The 18,131-nt window shown below is 47.5% G+C and overlaps 1 protein-coding gene across 1 annotated transcript in view; it reads left to right on the top strand.

Moving 5' to 3' along the window:
- LOC139278102 (1-phosphatidylinositol 4,5-bisphosphate phosphodiesterase zeta-1-like) overlaps window positions 1-18,131 on the top strand; it is a gene marked incomplete at its 3' end in the record, with an annotated part of 60,547 nt that overhangs the window by 28,690 nt on the left and 13,726 nt on the right. Inside the window, exons 4-6 of the mRNA XM_070896760.1 lie at window positions 2,920-3,102; window positions 14,609-14,765; window positions 15,449-15,565. Coding sequence (XP_070752861.1) covers window positions 2,920-3,102; window positions 14,609-14,765; window positions 15,449-15,565 — 457 coding nt within the window. The remainder of the gene's footprint in view (window positions 1-2,919; window positions 3,103-14,608; window positions 14,766-15,448; window positions 15,566-18,131) is intronic.

Here is an 18,131-nt window from a genome sequence, read left to right as displayed (position 1 = left end):
CTTCTTCATCCAAGCCTATCTTGTGAAATATGAAGTTATTAAATGAGTTATCAATTTATACATTAGTTGTTTGGAAAAATGGGCAAGCAATTTATTGAAGATAATACATAGTATATAAGAGAAGCTTGTACCAGGATAATTAAATGGATATCTAGTTGTAAGTCTTCATTGGAAATCAATAAAGCATGCCAACACCATAAAATATAAAAAACATTTTTTTTAAAGGTCCTCATTTCCAACATCTATTTCAATAGGATTCTGGTCCTTTCCAATCCAAGTCTTTATAATTGGATTCTGGACATGTAATCTAATCAGTATAAGACAAATGGTTTCAGTGAACGATGGCCCAGAATTTCCTCAATGTGATTTACACTGCTGTTACATCTTTAGAAACAGTGCTACATATACCACTGGCCTCCAGAGGAGATAGCAAAAAATGTATTGGGTGTTTGCTTATTTGCATATACGTAGGTACACGCATTGGTGTGAAACTGGTGCAGGCAGCTGAACCAACAGGAACTCCTGCGCAGTATTTCTGCATTATTCAGCAACAAACTGGGGGGCAAGAAATAAATCACTGCTTGGCTCTTTCATTTCTCTCTCAAATTATTTCACTACATGTCTTAAATGATCTTTTGTTTATCACACTTGGGCAGAATTATGAATATTCAGGTGCCATCTGTGCCCAGGGGGCAGGAGGGCATGGCACCAAGTCACTAAGAAAAACGCACAACTTCAGTTGTCCAGACCTCCAAGATGTTCCGGAGTGGATGGGGGGACGAACGGACTCCTGGGTGTGGGTGCCACTGAGTCACTCTGACTTGGTCACTGTCATTCATGCCACCTGTGGGCAAATGGAACTGGCACAGATTGCCGACACCCCCAGGACTGTAGATTGATGCCAGAGGGCAGATAAGGCGACACATTGCACACCTCCTCCTTACATACCAGCACACTCTTCACCCTCTTAAAGCAACACCTACAACGAACCTTTCACTGTGCTCTCTGGTTAAGGGCGTGTCTATCTCTCAGTCCTGCACTATGACTACACAACTCCCCGAACACACAACTACTGCCGAGTGGGAGGCGAGACCAGGCTGCCTCGGAGCTCCCTCCACAGTTGCAGCCAGCAGTGGCTCCATGCTAGGAGCCAGCTGCCATGACACAAAGGGTCAGCATCTGGGCAACATTTAGAGCCAATCACATCCCACAATCTTGGCACCTCAGATGGCACCTAGAATAAGCAAAAGCATAGGTGTTCATAGGGAATGGCATACCTACTCCAGAGTACCCGCTCTTTGGGTAGAGGTGAGTCCGGGGAAGTTAGCAGAGGCAAGTAAACGGTAGTGCCGCGCCCCCGTCGGTAGCGTCCCAGGCCATTGCGCTTCCGGCGATGATGTCATCTTCGCACTCTGTGACCCCTTTTTGCCCTGCAGCAGAAATTGGGCAGTGCTTCGCTGACGTCTGTAGGCAGGATGGCAAAACAAAAATGCATAAAAACTTGTTTCTTACATGCAGGAATCTGTATTTAAATGACTTGCGCCTCTTCTCAGTCAAGGACTCCATGGCCTTGCCCCTCCCTATCTCTGTAACCTTCTCAGCCCTGCAACCCTCCGAGTTCCCTGAGTGCAGCACCTGGCTGAAGTCCAGAAAGCCAGGGTGGTGAGGGGGGATGGGGGAGGGGGGGGGGGGGTGGTGGTGGGGATGGAGGGGGGCGCGGTGGGGGGGGGCAGTGGGGAGGGGGGGTCGATGGGGATGGAGGGCCGGGTCAGTGGGAATGGGGAGGGGGATGGAGGGGAGGGTCAGTGAGGATGGAGGGGGGGGGGTGGAGGGGGCATGAGTGTGGAGGGAGGTCGGTGGGGATGGAGGGGGGGATCGGTGAGGATGGAGGGGGGGTCGGTGGGGTTGGAGGGGTGGTGGTGGTGATGGAAGGAGACGGTCCTTCCCCTGCTCGGTGGTGGGATTGCTGTACACATCCGGGATCACGAGAAAACCCGCGGGAAGCCAATTAAAGATGCAAGTTGGGCAGAATCGGCTTCCACCCGGCTTTCTTTGACAATGGAAAATAAGCCGATAATCTCTGGAAACAACAGGGCAACTCATCCCCATTGTTTTATTGTCTTTAGATATTGATACCGAGGGCCAGAATTTGCTGCTAAATAATGGCGAGTTTAATGGTGCGCGCCGTTATTAACATGTAAATCGTCCAGCAATTTGCGGTGCAAACATTTTTCAAGCTGAAGGGCGAGGGAAGTCTAACTAACGAGCACGATGTGAGATGCCCGCTCCAGCAAACGCTGGGCCTGAGTATTATGAATATAAAATTGCAGCGTGACCCAAAAGTAATTTCACAGCACCTGATCAAACAGACGGATTTAATGTACCTCCTCTTTGGCATGCCTAACTGTTATGTTGCATCTGGCTGCCGGCAAGAATTCTAGGTGCAGATCCAGTCACTTTAAGGTTTCTGGTAATTGTATTGAGACCTAGGGCAAGAGAACTTAACCATACTCAGGCCCAACTTTAAACGTACTCAAGCCCAAACATACCATTGTCCTATTCTTCCAATGGATAACATCACTCATTTCCAGAGAACGCACGTTTCCCTGACACTGACAATGGTAGACACAGTGGAACTTGGAACAGTTTTAGATATACGCCACTAACGTTAGAATCCTGACCTGTAGCTTGGCCTGGACAGACAACAGAGGCAGCCCTGTTTAGCAAACTGCAGTTCAATTATCTTCCCAACCCGACAAATATCATTGTCGACGGGAATGAAAATAACATCAAGTGTTCTGCTGCTATAATGGAAGTAGTATCTTCACTCATGCTACACAGGAAGAAAAGATTGTCTTGACTGATTTGTTTGTTATGCTTATTTCCTTGTTCAATTTCCGTGGCCTTTTCCCTTTGCAGGAGTTAAAACACAAGATATTGATCAGGTGTAAGAAGGTTCAAATGCGAACTTGCATAATCCCGGGAAAGTGGCAACTTGTGGACCGGGAAGTTGGCGAGTACAGAAGAGAATTCGAACCTGAGGCAAAATCTGAAGTCAGGAGTGTGGTACCAGCTGGGATTCGGGCATTCGCGATGAAAAAGGTAAAGCCCAACGTGGAGTGTAAATAGTCGTACTACACTGACCCCAGAATTTGAGGGGTCGAAATTTGGTTACGCCCCGTTTGGGGGCAGTAACCGAGGCGAGGCGGGACTTCCTGCATCTGGCATGGAAGTCCCACCCCGGCCGCGAAATTCCAGTTACCGCCCCTCACAGGAAGTGGAATGCAATGTCGCGCGCTCCACTTCCTTTTGGGGCGGGTTTGGGAGCACCACACGGCCTCTTCGCATAGCGCTGCTGTGTTTCAAGCCCCTCCCCTTCTGTTAAAGTGGAGGGACGCTGCAAACTTTGCAGGCCTTTTCTGACCTCCACTGGGCCGCCAGGGCCTGAGGGGGAGCCATGTCCGCAGCCCAGCACCGAGACAGAGTGCCCGGCTGTGCAATGGCGGCACGATCCTCGCGAATGGAGCAGCCAACGACCCGACCTGTAAGGGGGAGGAAATTAAAGATGGCGATGCACGGCGCAGCGCACCTCCCCTTTAAGGTTCGCCCCGCGATGTGTGACCGATCCGGTTTGCCAACCTGCCGTGGGCATCGTCTGCGGCGGCCTCACGGGGCACTGGCCAATTTCTGTTGCGGGGTGAATAAGGGTCGTGGCGATGGCAATGACGTCATCGGCGGAGGTACAGCAGGCCGGGGCGTTACTGGCGGGGGCACTACCGATAGCACACACACAGCCCCCCCCCACTACCTCCCCCCCCACCATATTCCAGGCGAAAACAGTTTCCTGCCTCGTTAGCTCCCCCGGAGGCGCTAACGGGAAGCGCAGAACAGGGGAATTCCGGCCCCTGAGACTTCACCTCAATACAATAGTTTCCAATTTCTGACTCAAATTTGTGGCTTCAAGTCCGACTTGAGCACGTCATCTCGGCTGCCATTTCAGTGCAGTACAAAGGGAGTGCTACACTTTTGAAGTTGCCATCTTTTGGATGGTAAACTGAAACTTTGTAATGCCAGCTCTGGTGTACGCAAGAGATCCTGTGCTACAGGATCCTGTGAGCAGATATCCTAAACTAACACTTGGGCCACAACCACCAAAATAGATTAACTATTTTTTTCATCTCATTTGCTGTTTTGGTACCTTTCCGTGGCCAAGTTGGCGGTCATTTTTGCCTGCATAATGACAGTGGATACACTTCAAAGGTCATCCACTGATCGTAATCAACTTTGGGATGTCCTGAGGAAATGACAACAGATTATAAAATTGCAGGTTCCCTATTTCTTATGAGATTGCTTCCATATATAAAGCAGTGAGCACTATGTGCTTCAATTGTACCAAATTACTGCTTTGTAAGAGGTTTTAATATGCCTTTTGGCATGGCACCGACCTGTGATGAACACCAGAGGCAGGCTGGTGCCTTAAAAGAGCATGGAGGTGCCACTACAAGGTACAGCGCGTGCTGCTGCAGGAGGGCGACGGCTGAGAAGAGGGCGACTGGATTTGACGTCACCCAAATCCAGGTCGCTGATAGGAGCGTGGGCAGGTACAGCAGGAGCGGCGAGGTCGGGCGAAGGAGTGGCAAGAGTTCATAGTGCGTGTGATTGGAGCCCAGGAGAGGTGTAAGTTTGGGGCCCAGGAGCGGTGAGGGCCCAGGGAAAGCATGGGCCAGCCCACACTGCAATATGTGTGTGCACTAGATCTGTGCAGCAGAACTGGTCTCCAGTTGTCTTGGTTAACCCTTGCCATTGGATCAAGACCTGGCTCTGTCAAGCCCGTGTGGTGGCTGGGGTGCAACGGCCACCACATGTTAAAAAAATCCACGCACAGGCATCTTCCACCCTTCAAGATGTAGTTTTGGGACCTGGAATATTAAGTCCTTCATTGAAACTCATCCCTTTTTGGCGTGGAAACAAGTCATCCTCGATACGAGGGACCGCCTATGATGATGATAATGATGCCTATTGTGGGTTTGATAAACACAGGGCTCAAATTTCCCCAACCCCTTTTTCTGGCGCCCTCACCCGAGGTGCTCCGCTTTTGTCTGCCTCCATGCGTGCCGATAAAAGACGTCCATATTTTGGCCGCTCCCCAGCCTCTCCTCAGTCGTGACGCAGCGTGGCCCAATGGATTGGGGGCGGAGCCAGGTCCGGGCGCTGAAAACAGTCGGGACCTCTGCACGTGCGCGCTAGAGTCTGCGCGCATGTGCATTAACTCCTGGCAGGCCGTTTCTGCAAACGCGTGCTGCAGGCTGTGTGGGAGGGGCCCGAAGCACGCCGTCCCTAGCCCTGGCCGAATGGACTCCCTCATCGGCAGTCCGCTGCGTTTCATAAGGTAGAACTTCTATTTTTTATTTGTTATTTACTGATTGATTGCTTATTACTTTGGTCTTGGTGCTTTAGGTGCAGGGTTCCTTCTATGTTTTATTTGTTAATTAATTACTTATTTTTGTGCTTGGTGCAAATGGACTGCTTTATCTCATGGCACCCCCTGCCCCCTCCCACCACCCGGTTCCCTTCCCTCCCTATCCCTGCCCTAATGTCTGCCGAAGTACTAATGTGCGTTGCTTTCTTCACTGCCCGCAATGTTTTTCAGAGCTGGCCACATATGCTGATCTAAGTCAATTTGGAGTAAGTTTTTGCTGGCCAAAGTGGCATAAATGGGCAAAACTGGCGTAAGTGTCTGGTAACGCCACCTTTTGGGAAAAAAAAACTGAACTAAAAAAAAATCGTACCTAACTAAGTTACTCTGGAGCAGGTTTATTGGGGAAAATGGTGTTTTTCAACTTACGCCAGAAAACCAACTAACTCCAAAAAAATTGGAGCAAGTCATGGCCAAAATTGGGCCCTAAGAGGGGAGACAAGGATAATTTTTTTTTTAAGCAGCGAGTTGTTATGCACTGTCTGAAAGGGTGGTGGAAGCAGATTCAATAAGTGGCTTTCAAAAGGGAATCGGATAGGGGACAAATTTGCTGGGCTATGGAAAAGAGCAGGGTGGGTGGGACTAACTGGACAGCTCTTTCAACGAGCTGGCACAGGCACGATGGGCCGAATGGCCTTCTTCTGTGTTGTATGATTCTATGACTAGTATTATAGGCACAGAAATGCAAACTTGTTCTTTTAATTTAAACCCAGACTCAAAATTACATCACACCATTGTGGTCAGTGAATGTATTCTGAAACAATTTTCCAAGAACCTTTGTGGTAAATTGCATCCATTCGGGGTGAAATTGGTCTTTGAAAAAGAGAATGGAGTGGGGTGTAAAATAAGCTGTTGATTTGCGCTACTGCTGAAGACCAATTGCTCCCCCGTTATGTTTTGTATGAACATTACCTGTATAACCTCATGCATTGCGGGCTATAGCTGTGAAATTCATCGAGGTCACATTGTGATGCAGTGGAAATATCAGTGAATGGAAATATATTAAAAAGGGGACTGGCTTTATCACAAGGAGTTAGAAGATTCTGACCAGTCCGAAATGAGTTAAAAAGCAAAATAAAATCTACAAATCCTAGAAATGCGCAGCAGGTTACTTAGCATCGGAGAAAGACAGAAGACAAAAGACAAGTTAACATGTTTTGTCAGCATATTCTGTTTTCAGTTTGTTTTTTTCTTTTTCCATTTCCAATTTCCCTCCTTTTTGTTTGTGTACCCCAGTCCTATGCCTTTCACACGCTTAGAGATTTGCATGTTTTGTTTTGTTCTTTAGTAGTTTGATCGCCATTCCATTCACCACTTTAAGCATCCACTCCTTCCACCACTGGCACACTGTGGCTGTAATGTGTACTATCACAAAATGCACTGCAACAACTCACCAAGGCTTCTTCGATAGCGCCTCCCTACCCGCGACCTCCACCACCTGGAAAGACAAGGGCAGCAGGCTCATGGGAACACCATCACCTCCAAGTTCTCCTCTACGTCACACACCACCCCCACTTGGACATATGTCGCCATTCCTTCAGTGTCACTGGGTCAAAATCCTTGAACTCCCCATCTAGCAGCATTGTGGGAGTACCTTCATCACATAGGAGCAGGAGTAGGCCATTCAGCCCCTCGAGCCTGCTCCACCATACAGTTAGACCATGGCTGATCTGTATGTCAACATAATTTACCCGCCTTGGTTCCATAACCCTTAATACCCTTAGCTACTAAAAATGTATCAATCTCAGTTTTGAAATTTTCAGTTGACCCCCAGCCTCAACAGCTTTTTGGGGAACATAAGAACATAAGAAATAGGAGCAGGAGTACGCCATACGGCCCCTCGTGCCTGCTCCGCCATTCAATAAGATCATGGCTGATCTGATCATGGACTCAGCTCCACTTTCCCGCCCGCTCCCCATAACTCTTTATCTCCTTATCGTTCAAGAAACTGTCTATTTCCGTCTTAAATTTATTCAGCTCTCGGAGGCAGCGAATTCCACAGATTTACAACCTTCTGAGAGAAGAAATTTCTCATCTCTGTTTTAAATGGGCATCTCCTTATTCTAAGATCGTGCCCTTTAGTTCTAGTCTCAGTGGAAACATCCTCTCTGCATCCAGCTTGTCAAGCCCCCTCATAATCTTACACGTTTCGATAAGATCACCTCTCATTCTTCTGAATTCCAATGAGTAGAGGCCAACCTGCTCAACCTTTCCTCATAAGTCTCATCCCCAGAATCAACCTAGTGAACCTTCTCTGAACTGCCTCCAAAACAAGTATATCCTTTCGTAAAAATGGAAACCAAAACTGCACGCAGTATTCCAGGTGAGTGTTCCAGATTTCCACTACCCTTTGTGTGAAGAAGTGCTTTCTGGCATCACCCCTGAATGGCAAAGTTGAACTGTAAGGTTATAAAAAAAGAAAGACTTGCATTTATATAGCGCCTTTCATGACCACCAGAAGTCTCAAAGCACTTTACAGCCAATGAATGTACAATGTAGTCACTGTTGTAATGTGGGAAATGCAGCAGCCAATTTGCGCATAATTAGCAATGTGATAATGACCAGATAAACTATTTTTGTTATGTTGATTGAGGGATAAATATTGGCCAGGACACCGGGGATAACTCCCCTACTCTTCTTCGAAATAGTGCCAATGGGATCTTTTGCGTCCACCTGAGAGGTCAGAAGGGGCCTTGGTTTAACTTTTCATCCGAAAGACGGCACCTTCGACAATACAGCACTCCCTCAGTACCGCACTGGAGGGTCAGTCTAGATTTTTTGTGCTCAAGTCCCTGAAGTGGACTTGACTCGGAGGCGAGTGTGCTGCCCGCTGATTGCTTTGGTTATGGTCCTTTTACTCTGCATTCCCTCACCAGAGGAAATAATTTATCTCTATCTACACTATCAAATCCTTTAATCATCTTAAACATCTCAATTAGATCACCCCTTAATCTTCTATATTCGCGGGAATACAACCCTCTTCATTATTTTCGGACCTTATTGAAATGCTTGCTTACTTTCAGATTTCAGTTTCAAGGAAGGTTTACAGATGAAACATTGACCTGTCTTTTCTCCTTACTGACATTTTCTCTTTACATTCCTTCGTAACATATATCACTGTCATTTTTCCAATGAGTGAGATATTGTGCATGATTTATTTGGCAAATAAACAAAAAATGATTTGGCGAACAGATTTGCATGAGGATAGTACCCTTTGAAATTACCCTTGGGCAAAGACTTTCAATCAACAATCACTATTTTTGTCTTGCTGAAACATATTTGCTCTGGTTGGTGCTCTTATGTTTCATTACTCAATGTCACTGTGTTTGTTTTTCATACGCCCTTAAACTCTACAAAACAATAAGCCCTATTATTCAGAGCACGGCCAAGAGTACTGGTAGTGCTTTCAATACCATGGCCTGTTTAATGATGTGTGGGTGCAAAGCACTGAACTGAAACACTAATTTAACCAATTGGGTGATGGGAGTACAATCAGTTTAGACAACTCAGCTATTTTATAAAATATTTTAAACTCTTCGGGTTCACAGTTGCAGTTTAGTCCGATGTGTGCAACAAGCCAATTAGCACTAATGATCATCACTGCCATGCTTAGAGCGGAGGTTTGGGAAAAGTTTAAATTGCTCCCTTTTCATAGGGAAGATAAATTGTAGGGTATGACTGGCACAATCCAAAGTCAATATAATATTATACTAAGGAGAGAAAAACCAATGGGATAAAGCTGTAGAAACCGTCAATCTACACCATGGAAGGAGCGGAGGGGAGGAGAGGTGGGGGGAGGGGAGGATGTCGGGGTGGTGTTGGTGGGGGAGGGGCGGTGGGGAGGTCAGTGGGGGCGGGGGGGTGGGGTCAGTGGGAGAAGGGCAGGGGCGGGGTGTCAGTGGGGGAGGGGTGGCTGGGGAGGGGGTCAGTGAGAGAGGGGCGGCGGGGTGGGGGAGGGGCGGTGGAGGTGCAGGGGAGGGTCAGTGGGAGAAGGGCGGTGGAGGAGGGAGAGATCAGTGGGAGAGGGGCGGCGGAGGGGATTTGGTGGAGGAAGGGCGGTGGAAGTGGGGAGGGTCAGTGGGGGAGGGGCAGGGTCAGTGGGGGAGGGATGGGGGGATCAGTGGGAGAGGGGCGGGGAGATCAGTGGGAGAGGGGCGGGGTCAGTGGAGGGGCAGGGTGATCAGTGGGGGAGGGGCGGGGGGATCAGTGGGAGAGGGGCGGGGGTCGGGGTCAGTGGGGGAGGGGCGGTGGGGTGGTCAGTGGGAGAGGGGCGACTGGAGGTTGTCGGTGGGGGAGGGGCGGCAGAGGTGGGGGCTGGGGTCAGTGGGAGAGGGGCGGCGGAGGTGGGTGGTGGGGTCATTGGGGGAGGGGCGGCGGAGATGGGCGGGGTCAGTGGGAGAGGGGCGGGGATTGGGGTCAGTGGGGGAGGGGCGGTGGGGAGGTCAGTGGGAGAGGGGCGACTGGAGGTTGTCGGTGGGGGAGGGGCGGCAGAGGTGGGTGGTGGGGTCAGTGGAGGAGTGGCGGTGGGGGGGGTCAGTGGGGGAGGGGCGGCAGAGGTGGGTGGTGGGGTCAGTGGGGGAGGGGCGGTGGGGGGGGGTCAGTGGGGGAGGGGCGGCGGAGGTCGGGGCATCAGTAGGGGAGGGGCGGCGGAGATGGGCGGGGTCAGTGGGAGAGGAGTGGCGGAGGTGAGGAGGATGGATGGAGGACAAGCAGTGATGTGTTGCAGGTTTCTAATATATGAATTGTTAAATAAACATCTGGCTTGAGAAGTAAAAACAGCACCGGTCAAAGCAAAAACAGCACCGGTCAAAGCAAAAACAGCACCGGTCAAAGCAAAAACAGCACCGGTCAAAGCAAAAACAGCACCGGTCAAAGCAAAAACAGCACCGGTCAAAACAAAAACAGCACCGGTCAAAGCAAAAACAGCACCGGTCAAAACAAAAACAGCACCGGTCAAAACAAAAACAGCACCGGTCAAAGCAAAAACAGCACCGGTCAAAACAAAAACAGCACCGGTCAAAGCAAAAACAGCACCGGTCAAAACAAAAACAGCACCGGTCAAAGCAAAAAGAAGGGAACCAAATAATCATGTTGTTTCATAACATTAAATCTACTCACCCTCACGATATCATTTTCAACATAGACTCAAAAAAAAATGGGCACCAATGTCTTAAAGTTAAAATTTTTTACAATTAACAGAATCAATTTGGGCTAAAAATTCCAGTACGCTGGAAACCTGCCGGCCAAGGCTAATCGGCGCCTGCTGGGAGAGCGCAGGCTATTTTGGTGCTGCCTGCTCATTAACATCAGTTGCTTTTGTGGTGTAAGCCGCTCTTTCCAACAGTAAGCACAGCAAGAGACCAAAGGTCGTGTCTGTCTCCCACTTGCAGTGAAGGGGAGCAGGGAAGTAAGGAATGAACCTGTAGGTCATGAACGGAACATTTGCCAGACTTGCTACAACAATATCACCTGCCACCCGATCTTTGTGATTTTTTTAATAGTTCATGAAATGAATGCAGCTGCGTTCCCTGTAACACTAATGTTTCCCCAATGGTTACTCTTGAAAGTGTTTAAATGTGCAGTAACCGTGCCAGATTTTAGTGGGTCTTGCATAATCAACACAAAATAATTATTTGATAGATAATTAGTTATGGAATTTTGAATAAATTAATTATAATTCCATAAAATCTTAAGCAGTTGAGTGCAGGCTAGCTAGGGGGTGACGTTCTGGTGATGTTGTCATAAAGAGATCATCAGATATGATCTTCAAACGTCGCAATGGAGTTCGAGCCACTCTGACGCTCTTTAGGAATTCTTTTTTTTATTTGCTGGGAATCCACCGAGGGATTTGCAGTTTTGGGCAGGTGTTCAATTCTGAACTAAAAGCTCGTTCTACAAGGTTGCAGCCATTGATTTACTGACCCACAAACTCTGTCGGCCTCCCGGAAAGCCACCAGAAAACGCAAACCCTCATTCACCCCCCTCTCCCCACTGATGGGGCAAAAAAATGAAAGGATAAAAGAAGAACCTTGGCAAAGGGAAGTTTAAAGTTCCGCCATCCATCTGAGGTGTTTTCCACTTGTCAGCCTCCATCCTCGTAAACAATCTGTCAGGTCCTGCCGGATTCTGTGCGCCCTTAACACCGCTGAAGCGCTTTTAGCGGCTGCATGCACGGGTGTGCTTTAGAGAAGATGTTGCGCGCTGATTGATGTCACGCTCTGACTCATTACAATACTTTCGGTGAGCGCAGGCAACGGCAGCACTGCCGACTTGCCGAAAACGGCTGTCGCTATGGGAGCCTCCGGCAGTGGGCAATAGTGCAGCAGCCGCCATTTTTCCCCTCCCCTAATCGGGCGGCAGTGGCCAGCGATAAGCCCCCGAATTTTTAGGCCTGTTGCGTTTCTCCTGGCCCACAAACAAAGTCTTTGTAAAATGAAAATTGCACCTTCCCTGCGCCTCTTCTGACCGCGATCATGCTCCCTGCCAGCTTTCACTGGCCGCTCTGGCTCTCGACGTCACCACTGTGATCAGCAGTTCAAATGACGCCATCATCATCATAAGGCAGTCCCTCGGAATTGAGGAAAACTTGCTTCCACTCTAAAAATGAGTCCTTAGCTGGCTGAACAGTCCAATACAAAAACCACAGTCCCTGTCACAGGTGGGACAGATAGTTGTTGAGGGTAAGGGAGGGTGGGACTGGTTTGCCGCACGCTCTTTCCGCTGCCTGCGCTTGATTTCTGCATGCTCTCGGCGATGAGACTCGAGCACCCTCCCGGATGCACTTCCTCCACCTAGGGCAGTCTTTGGCCAGGGACTCACATCACGCCATGGTGCAAATGACATCATTGGGTGCTGACATTAAAATACTAAAGGGACCCCGCGGCCTAAAACCCAGCAGATAAAATGGTGGTGAGCGCGGACACGGCAGCACAGTGGGAAGCACCTGTCTGTCCTGCTCCCGCCAGGCAGGTAGGATTAAAATCGGGCCTTAAATCTCTCATCGGTGTCCTTGTTTCCCTATTTTGTAACCAATTTGGTTACAAGCTTTTCTCTTGATTTCCTTGTCTTTTAGTTTGTTTATGTCTTTCCTGTGCAATTTTGTTGGAAGCTTTCTACATAGCAAAAAAATCTATATCTGAGGGAATTTCACGGTCTACTTTATCTGTAGCATTGGGACTTGTTCAGGGCTGGGGATTAGACCTTCAGCTGGGTCGACTTCACTTAAATCCCACTGGCACCAATGGGAGGATTTAAACTAGTTTGGGCTCAAGAATAAAAGGTATTGTGAAGGGGAAAAGCAGCTTACAATAGTAAGCTCAAGAGGGAGGGACGTATGGAGAGACAAATCTCAGGACAGAAGGAAGACAGCTCCAGGAAAGACCAATTAAAATAAGGGAAAATGTAGTGTAGAATATGAATAGACCAGGATTACAGTGTTGTTTTTACGACTGTGCAAAGTATTAGAGATTAAGTTGGGACACTGGAGGTACTAATTAGAATGGAGGGATATGATGTTATGACCTTGATGGAAGCTTGGTTTCAGCTAGTGTAAGACTGGGAACTACGGGGTATATTTTATGCTCCCGTGTGCTGGCAGTGAAGGTGTGCAACAGGCATGGGGGTGGGTGGCGGGAGGAGGTTAAGTGCTGCAAAATCAATGGGGGCATACTGGCCTGAGGGACGAGAGGCCTGTGCTGTGCCATTGCACAAGCCACATTAGAGGTCGAAAACATTGGCACTCCCAGCTCAGAATATTCCACTTGGTTGCACCTATTATGCAAATCTTTTAAGATGCCATGAAGGCACCTTGCCTCTGAGTCAGAGGGTTGTGGGTTCAAGCTCCACTCCAGGGACATAAGCACATCATTCTAGGCTGCACTGTCGAAGGTGCCGTCTTTCGGATGAGATGTTAAACCGAGGCCCAGTCTGCCCTCTCGGGTGGATGTAAATGATCCTGTGGCACTATTTAGTAGAAGAGCAGGGAAGTTATCCCCAGTGTCCTGGCCAATATTTATCCCTCAATCAACATAACAAAAAACAGTTTATCTGGTTATCACGTTGCTTTCTGTGAGAGTTTGCTATGCGTAAATTGACTGCCACGTTTCCCAAATTACAACAGTGACTGCACTCCAAAAGTACTCCATTGACTGTAAAGTACTTTGAGACATCCAGTGGTCATGAAAGATGCTATATAAATGCAAGTCTTCCTTCCTTCCTTCTTTCCTTCCTTCCTTCCATCCATCCATCCATCCATCCATCCATCCATCCATCCATCCATCCATCCATCCATCCATCCATCCATCCATCCATCCATCCATCCATGAGGAATTGTAAGATCTTTCTAAATGGATAAGCCGAAAATTATTTTCTTTACCTGAATCTATCTTGTGATCTCCCCCTTCTGAAATCATGCTTGCCATTCATTAGATTATTGCTAAATGGGTACTCCTCCCTCTCAATATTTTACCTGCTATTAATTGTTGACGTGTGGGTGCCTGGGCCAGATGTGTCACACTAGTTTGAAATGAAAGGTATTATATTTGCTTGTTCCCATCTTCTTCTTAGGCAGCCCCTCGTATCGAGGATGACTTGCTTCCACCAAAAAGGGATGAGTTCACAGGTGTTTCAATGAAGGACCTAATATTCCTGAATTACATCTTGAGGGGTGGAAGATGCCTGTGTGTGGACTTTTTTTAACATGTGGTGGCCTTTGCACACCAGCCACCACACGGGCTTGACAGAGCTAGGTCTTGGTCCAGTGGCGAGTATTAACCAAGATGACTGAACTCATTGAATGGCGGTGCAGGCTAGAAGGGCTGAATGGCCTACTCCTGCACCTATTTTCTATGTTTCTATGTGAATCTCATACTTGCAGAATGTCAGCAGTACTTGACGACTCCTTTCATTAAAGGCCAAATGGCGCCTTTATTGCAGCTCAGAGCGCATGTGATAGATAGCAGACCTCGCAATGGCTGCGTAAGACAAATATGTGAGTATTGAGCAATGGAACCGCTTTCATTGTGCTTGGAAAGTCCCACTCACGAGAGCCACCTATCCCAGATATACCCCAGTGTTTCGCTTTGTGATTCTAATCATTTTGTTATCTTGTGGCATTATTTTTGCATCTTGAAGAAAAAGAAGGTTGAACTCACAATGGAGTTCTCAAATGTCGTCATATACACAAAGTCAGTCGAATTCAAAGATTTCAAACATTCGCGAGACCATCAGCTGTTTTACGAAAGTAATTCATTTTCAGAACACAGAGCTATGAAGTTAGTAAAGCAATCAGGTAAGTGCATATTAAATTCAGATTCTTTTTTAGTTCTGCTGAAATTTATTCTGAATGATTAAAAATAGAGTACGCAATTGTGTTCAATTTCTCTTTCATCTTATAAGAGCACCAGCTGCTATTTACTATATTTTCTCTTTATGTTAGGGTGGCGGAGCAGTTGAGTTTCAGAGCCATTACTGCAATATAGTTGTTGAGTCAGTTGTCACTATAATCAATCTTACCATGGGCCAAAGTACTATAGTAGGTTGTTTTCCTGAAGCTGCACATATTTGAATACATCCAGTAATTTAATTGCAAACTCGAACAGTGCCCTGTATTAGTAGCGTGGTAATGCGGTACAGTGCTGTACCAGTGCTCAAATAGTTCGGCAGCTGTTCACTTCCCAGCCTTCGATTTGGCCCTTGTGGATGAGGGGAAATCAGAGCGTGAGTCAGCCTGGATTATTCTTTATCATCCAACAACTGACCCACAGAACAGCAACAACACAGGCCGCACTGGCTGTAGGTTCCTTGCTTGTCCGTTCAGTTAGATAATGATATGTGGCATGATTCTGAGAGAAAGGAATAAAAATAAGAACAAAAAAGGAACAAATTAAAAAGAAAAAGAATGCAGTTCTTTGTGTGTATTTAATTGTGCCTTATATTTTTGTTTTAAATAACATTTAATATCCTTTCTTTCAGCTTGTGAATTTGTAGTACACAATTCAAAGTTCCTTTCAAGAACCTACTCTGCAGGCGTCCGGAAAAATCTTTCCAACTATAAACCTCATGAGTTCTGGAATGTTGGTTGTCACATGGGTAAGCTTCACCTCCATGTAATACGACTACATATTGACTTCATGAACAATTGTTATGGGTCATACATGAAGCAATCATTTGTCACGTTATGAATTTGCATCTGGGTCTGCCTAAAATTAAAATAAAATCGTATTTTGGCTTTGAATTTTCACTGTGGGATGAACACTTTCACCTGAACTTCTCTCCGACCCAGAAATAGGGATGAGAATCAGCCCTATGCAATTTCATCCGTCATCAGCTGCATACTTGTCTGGACTGCTCTCTTATCTTTACACACCCATGGCCTGAAACCTATTCATTGTTACTGGATAGGCCCATTAAACACTCTGTCGCTAACTAGTTGCTTCTGGTCCATTTCCTTCTCATCTGCTACCTGAAGAACCAGTGGAATGCCGATGGTATGGTTTAAGTTGACTTGGCCAGGCAAGGTGATTGAATGTTTTAAGGTGGAGAAGTAAAGTTCCCAAACAAATGTCTCCAAATTGCAGCTCGAGTCCACATTAAAAGGGTACAGAAATTGTAAGGCTTGCACAGGACAAAAAAAATAACTTGGGACAACAAGGAATAAGCAAGAAGTGTGGAAGCAAAATGAGAGGTCGGCCTAGACTAAAGTACAATATAAAAATTTACACAGACATGCAACTGTCTTGAGGGTCAGCCTTGGCTCAGTGGGTAGCATTCTCACCTCTGAGTCAGAAGGTTTTGGGTTCAAGTCCCACACCATAGACTTGAGCACAAATCTAGACTGACACTCCAGTGCAGTATTGAGGAAGTACTGCACAGTTAGATGTGCCATCTTTTGGATGAAACATTAAACTTTTCATGTGAACATAAAAGATTCCATGGCACTATTTGAAGAAGAGCAGGGGAGTTCTCCCCGGTATCCTGGCCAATATTTATCCCTCAACCAACATCACTAAAATGAATTATCTGATCGTTATGGCAACGCTGTTTGTGCCCCTTTGCTGTGCGCAAATTGGCTCGAGTTTCCCCTACATTATAGCAGTGACTACACTTTTTTTTAAAAGTACTTAATTCGCTATAAGGTTCTTTGAGATGTCCTTTATACATCCCTACAAGCTCATCTCTTAGACATCCGGTTTGGCTTGATAACTCAGCCCACCTCAATGAAAACCTGAGAGAGGAATTTCCTTGATGGCTCAGTTTGGTAAGTGGACTGTGTCATGTTTGTAACCTTCACATAGCTGTAACATTTATGTAACAACACTGTACACTGTATACACCTGAGAAATGTACACCTTGACCACAGGGGGTGAACTTGTGGGAGACACTCCTCACCTGGTCATCCAGGTATATAAAGGGAGGTCCCACACAGGGTCATCACTTCTTGGTCCTGTGAATAAAGGTACAGGTCACAGAGTGACCTTGTCTCCAGTATGTGCCTCGTGTTGATTTGCTGTAGTGTGTAAGGACACAACATTTGGCGACGGGAAACGGGAATCAACGACTCAAGAGAATGGCCACCGGTAACACGGAGGAACGGTACTGTGTTGGTGAGGACTGGGACGATTTCGTTGAGAGGCTCCAGCAGAGCTTTGTCACAAAGGACTGGCTGGGAGTGGCAGCGGCTGACAAGCGAAGGGCGCACCTACTGACCAGCTGTGGACTTAAGACGTACGCGCTGATGAAAGACCTGCTCGCACCCGAGAAGCCGGCGGACAAGACCTTCGAAGAGCTCAGCAAACTGATCGGTGAGCACCTCAAACCGGCGAGTAGTATACACATGGCCCAACACCGATTCTATACGCACCGACGTTGGGAAGGGCAGAGCATACCAGACTTCGTTGCGGACCTTCGGCGCTTGGCCAGCCTCTGTAAGTTCACAGACGCCTGCAGGGGGGAGATGTTATGGGATTTCTTCATTGAGGGCATTGGTCATGCCGGGATTTTTAGGAAGCTAATTGAGACCAAGGACTTGACCTTGGAAGCAGCGGCATTGATGGCTCAAACCTTCATGGCAGGGGAGGAGGAAACCAAGATCATATACGCGCGCAACTCTGCTCCCAACGTGGCGATGGAGCAGGGAGTTAACATGGTAAACGCGACTCAGAACTCCGCAGGCAGGCAAGGGCAATTTGACACCAACCAGGCAGTAACAGAGTCTAGGGTGGGTCCTCAACAGAGACAATGGCAGGTTGAATGGACATTTATACCATCACAAGGGATAATATGTCCCGGGATGGGACCATTGACACCCACAAACAGAGTGCTCAAGAGTAATCAAAGAGACAATCAGAGAGGAATGCCTGCTAACAGCTCTTTTGTTCACAACAATCTCAGCTCATTCTGGAGGTGTGGGGGCAAACATGCTGCGAAGACCTGCCGGTTTCAACAATTCATCTGCAGAAATTGTAACTTGAATGGACATTTAGCCAGGATGTGCAGGAAGCCCGCAGCGAGACTGGTTACGAAGTGGATGAACCACAAGATGGGTCTGCAAGGCAGGGGTATGCTTGGGACACAGCAATGGGCGCTGAAGTTCAGCGGGTCCAGGTGGCAAACATCCACAGCTCATACACAAAAACGGCACCTATGATGATGAGAG

This window comes from Pristiophorus japonicus, chromosome 13 (assembly GCF_044704955.1).
Source record: "Pristiophorus japonicus isolate sPriJap1 chromosome 13, sPriJap1.hap1, whole genome shotgun sequence".
Lineage (NCBI taxonomy): Eukaryota > Metazoa > Chordata > Chondrichthyes > Pristiophoridae > Pristiophorus > Pristiophorus japonicus.
The sequence above is the reverse complement of the archived record's forward strand: the minus strand, read 5'-3'. Positions and strand labels throughout refer to the sequence as shown.